The 5,315-nt window shown below is 36.5% G+C and overlaps 1 protein-coding gene across 6 annotated transcripts in view; it reads left to right on the top strand.

Annotated features, from left to right (window-relative positions):
• PDE7A (phosphodiesterase 7A) overlaps positions 1 to 5,315 on the top strand; it is a 149,040-nt gene that overhangs the window by 88,765 nt on the left and 54,960 nt on the right. For all 6 annotated transcript variants that reach the window (XM_019527741.1, XM_019527739.1, XM_019527738.1 and 3 more), the window contains exon 2: positions 90 to 150. In XM_019527741.1, the coding sequence (XP_019383286.1) occupies positions 90 to 150 (61 nt within the window). The remainder of the gene's footprint in view (positions 1 to 89; positions 151 to 5,315) is intronic.

The raw sequence follows: 5,315 nt of genomic DNA, 5'->3' as shown, positions 1-5,315 counted from the left end.
TAGCGTCGTCTTAAAACAAATGAAGTTTAAAGGTCAAACTTTCTTAGCACATATAAAATATATTGATTCTCTCTCCTTTTTTTTTATAGAGGCGTGGAGCAATTTCATATGACAGCTCTGATCAAACTGCGTTGTATATTCGTATGCTAGGTAAGCACGGCAATTTCTATTTTACAATGTTCTGCCATATTTTGTGATCTTTGCTTTAAAATGGCTGTATTGTGCTGTAGTTCAACTTACAAATAGTCACCTTTGGATTTATTCTTTGATTTCTCCCCCATGCCCCACTGTATTTTCAGCAGTTAATTTTATATTGCCAACTTCTAAAAATTGTTGTGCTTAAAAGTTGTATTTGAGGTTTGGGCCCACTGTCATGTACAATGTTTTACAGATATATGGGAAACGGTGGTTTCTGTCACAAATGCATTAAGATGCTCAGGCTGTGCCCCCAGTAGCTCTACATTTATGGAAAGAGATTAAATGGGAGAAAGCTTGTGGGTTTGCAAGGGTTTTGTACATCTGTTTAAATTTATTTTATTTTAATGGGTGGCAGGATCATTTCCAGGTTTTGAAACAATTTCATGTGCAATCTGTATTTGTATTATAGCAGTCATGTTGCACCTTATTCATTATGCAGGCTTCTTTTTTTAGCAGAACCTTTTAGCACTTCTGTATGAGCTTGTCATTTTTGTTATAAACACTTGATTATAACAAAATATTTGCATATGAAAATAGTTGTCCTGTATTCGTAGAGTTAAAATCCAGAATCTATTTTGGTAGCTCAAGGTAATTTTGAAATAATGACATAGATCGAAATGGTGTAATTTCCGAAGAAGTAATGTTTTGCACCCTTGTTTGTCCTATTTGTGCTGCCCATAGGATCAGCAGCTTACAGGATATGTTAGGAGCAGGGTGTTGGCTTGAATGTCAGAACCTAGTTGTCCTCTCCTTTTGTCCATCCCTGCGGAAATAATAGAAGAAAATGTTTGAGGAAGAAATGGTGAAGGGATCCCTGGAGCAGTCTCTAGTTTATATATTGTCCTGCAGTGAGCCAGTTGGAGCCTCGTTTTACTCTCCTGTAATTGAGCAGTGGCACTAACTAGGTCTTGGCTGGGTGTGGTCTAATTGTGCACAGGACTGCTTTGTGGGTGGTAGTTGAATAAGGGACACCATTCATTTGAAGAAGAAAGATTAAAAATGGGTGGTAGTAACCATTGGGACAAGGGTTCTAGAATGCAGGGCACAGACAGTAGTGGAAATTTATTGTTTGATGCTTCTCGGTTTGTGTGTTTATGCATTCCAAGGCAAGTTTCTTGAAATTTATACACATGAAATTCATTCTGAGCTCTCTAAAATTAGGGAATGGATCAAAAACAATTTTAGTTTAAAAATCCTCATTTTTGGACTGTCGTGGCTTTTAAACTTGGAAGTAACTGTGGTACTGATGTCTACATACTAAAGATTTAGGTTTCTGAGGTTGGGGAAGTAACTACTTCAGAATGTCGGAGAGAAGAGATGTTAAGATTTTAGGAGGCAGGTGAAATAACTGAATGGCTTGATTTCCAGTTCTGCCAATTTTACAATGGAATGACAGTATTTGGATTTTACAACTGAAATTTTATTCTCATTTGTGCTTTTCTGCAGCATGAATTTTAGTGCTCTGCAGTGTGTGTTATGTCACTTTTGTTTTGCTCTAATAAACAAGTAAATTTAGTGTCTGTAGTGTAAGTTTCCTTATTTTGGGGATTTAGTAATAGTGAATTTTACTTTTTTATTTCTGTGCTTTTAATTAATGTTTCCCAGTTCACTTCCTTTTGTATTATTAAAGTGAAGTTACCTGCTTCAAAGATGAATAGTTTTCATTTTTAATTCCCTCAAATGAGAATAATATGCGTCAAGCTCGTCAAAGTAATTTGAGGTGCTTGGATAAAGGGTTTTATAAATGCAAATCTAAGTTAATGATTAAGCTACACTACTAATAACAGTAGCTCAGCCTACAAATAAATAGAGAGGTATAATAGGTTCTGTTACTTTTAATGGGAAAAATAGGTGATTTATGATTTTTTTTTTTTTCCAGGAAAAAACAAAAAAAAAAAAAAAGTATAAAAAGGTTTTTTTCTTTTAAAGGGAAAAATAGGGGATTTATGATTTTTTTTTTTTTCCAGGAAAAAACAAAAAAAAAAAAAAAGTATAAAAAGGTTTTTTTCTTTTAAAGGGAAAAATAGGTGATTTATGATTTTTTTTTTTTTTTTTTGCTTCTTGCTGGAAAGAAGAATAAATGCACATTATTATTGCTGGATTTTGAATGCATAATTACTTTAGAGAGAATCTTTTGGGGTGATGAACAAGTGCAATATGGGAAAAATAAAGTATGCCTTCTTTCATATTCTACTTGAAAGCAATGTCTCACTTTTGACATCCTTGTCTTTTAAAAGGCAGAAATCTAATAGATTAGACAGGACTCTAAATGTGTTGACTGTTTTTAATTTTTACTATGTGTATAAATGTAACTTACTTGGATGTCTTACTGTGGAAAGAAAAACTCTAACTCACTATTGGATTAAACAGATAATCAAATACAGTGAGTCTTCTAAATAAGTTTTTCACTTTTATTAGCAACAATATTTTTTTCCTAATCTTTGTGGCTGGATAATGTCTTCACTCAAAATGCACACTGTTAGGTCTTCTGGCTAGTGGTTATCTGTGTTCTCAAATGTTTAAGCCTTTGGTTGTACAGGTTTGTAACAAGTTACACATTTCTTTTCACTAGTGTTATCCTATGAACTGATCCTGAGAGAGACCAGTCTGAAAATTCAACAGTAAGATGAATCTTCCTAGAGAACAGTTGTCATAAATTTAGATTCCATCTGTGATTCAAATGAATTATATCTTAGTTTGTGTTTTTAATACATTTGAATAAATAAGGGTAATAAGCTCTTTACAGCAATGTGGGTATTGTTAGGCCAATTGCTTTTGCGCACACTTGCAATGCAGAACACAAATTTTACTGCCACAGGGGTGTAATTTTTATATTGATTTAGGTAAAACTGTTATCTTTGCTTGAATTTCTGATTAGTTCAATGAACCAAGAAGAACATTAAATTATGATGGAATAAGACACCATTTTGGTATGCTAAAATTTAGTCATAAAATTGAGACTGCATGTGACTTTCCCTTAATGGCTTTGTCTGCAATGTAATCATAACTGCTTTCCTTAAAATTTTCAGGCTATTGGAATCCCAGACTTGAATGGAAGTTCAGGTGACTCCAGGTGGATTGAAACTACTGTGCTGTGGCAGTATTTCCAAATCCAACCAAAACATTATCTTGTGTGGATACATAAATGGGAAAGCTGTAACAGTCTTCACTGGTGGCAATGTCTGACGGATTCTTATTGATTTAAGATGATTTCTGCTTTCTCTGCCTCTGCAGTATAGTCGCCCATTTTATCATGCTCATGCGGAAAACACTTCCCTAGCTCAGAGTTGGTAATTTAGGAAATGCCTTGTTCACCTCTTCAAAATATGGACATGGATGCAACATTGTAGAATTCTGCTGAGTTGTTCTTTGAAGTGGTCTGGCTGTATGACCATATTCAGCTGCTTCTGTTTACAACTCTCCTTAGTGTTTCCCTTTGATTGTTCCTGTAAAGCTATGATACTTTCATTTTCTGATGTGCTGCTTTTCCTTTTTTTTTTTTTTTTTTTTTTTGTATTTGGTACTTTTTTCCTGCTGGCCAATGCTGGGGGTTAGAAGTTAATGGTCTGTAGGGTGGCCTGTCCCAGATTATTTGCTTACAGATCTCAGATGGAGTACTGTGCCCTATATCTAAAGAGTCTGTGCAAATTCTGCATGGCCAGCTAGCTAACACTATAGAGAGAGTAAAAATAACAAGCTGCAAAGGCAGAAAACTATAATTTGGAATTTCTTTTTACTCTACTTCCATTTTAAACTGTCTATAGTTTTCTGTGTTCATTTTACATGTTTTTGGTCTTATCTTTCCACAAAGGACTTTCTTGTGGAAACCCTGCACTTCACAACTTCACACTGAATTTCTGCCCTTTTAAATTAGTTCTGCCCTTTTCCTCCCCTTTGTTCTTTCACCGTCCTTCCAGTCCTTCCCAGACAAGTTTCTCCTCTTTGCTGGCCCCTTGATGATCATTTGCTTCAGACTTTTGGCCTTCCAAAAATGCTTTTCATTTATTCCAGGGAAAACTGAATATGCAATATAACAAAAATGTCTGAGAATGCATAACACTCACTTACTCACAAGGGGTGTTTGGAGATGTAACACCCCCCCCCCACACACTTTATTTTAAACTTGGTGCATTCTCATGCCAAACCCTGCACATACTCAGAAGAGGCAGTGTGTTATTTCAGCCAGGCTCACCTGACATCTGTAAAGATCAGGTATTTTAGTGGGGCTTGTTGGTGCTTTTATCTAATAGCTGATTAAAGTAGCTTTAGCTAAAAGTGTCAAAAAGCCCCACTGACGTGCCTGATCTTTACAGAAGCTGCAGAGCCAGGTTGAAGCGATGTGCTGCTGCTTCTGGTAAAATTAAAAAAAAAAAAAAAAGAGAGAGAAAAAGGCTGCAAGCAGCCAAAATCAAAGCCTTCAACCCGAAGGCTTTTTTTCTTCTGGAGAGCGAGAGTTTTCCTCATCTTTGTTTCTGATTCTCTTCGGATTTGCAGAAATATTCCAAGAATTATGATAGATTTATGTTAGAAACCATGAGGATGCCGGATTCAAGAACCTTCTTGGAAGTGCTGGGATCTAAAAAGAAAACCATGAGCCATTTGTTGTAAACTTAAATATCAAAAAGTGTGTTTAAAAAACTGCTTTTCTCATTGAGGGGGCAGCTGCTCCTTAGAAATTCATCCAATAGGTAAATACCATATTTACCTGATTCCAAGATGGCATTGAATTTAAGACCACCCCCCTCCTCCAATAATTAAATTCTATACATGGAAATTTATACATTTGTTATAATTTTCCACATATAGAATCTAGTTATTTAAGGGTCATTTTAAATTTTTTGTCCCTCTTCTCCCCCACCACTGTGTTGGAAAAACAGTGGCAGGGGAACAAGTGGTGGGGCAGGCAGTGGGGAGGGGCGGGGAATGACCTCACCTCTCCCCTTTGTCCCCTGCTAGCCCTAATTTCTTTTCTTCCCTGGCACAGGCCCTACTGTTACTGCCCCCCCCACCCTCTGATGCCTTGTCCCCTTGCCATTTGCCCCCTGATTGCCCCCCTGTTCTGTTGCTGTCCCTGGCTGATCCTGGCACAGGTAGAGCCCCAGAGCTGCTTCTGACTT

The sequence above is a fragment of the Gavialis gangeticus genome, unplaced genomic scaffold (assembly GCF_001723915.1).
Source record: "Gavialis gangeticus isolate Ggan-Ray unplaced genomic scaffold, GavGan_comp1, whole genome shotgun sequence".
NCBI classification, from domain to species: Eukaryota; Metazoa; Chordata; order Crocodylia; family Gavialidae; genus Gavialis; species Gavialis gangeticus.
Note: the sequence above shows the minus strand (reverse complement) of the source record. Positions and strands in the feature narration are given on the sequence as shown.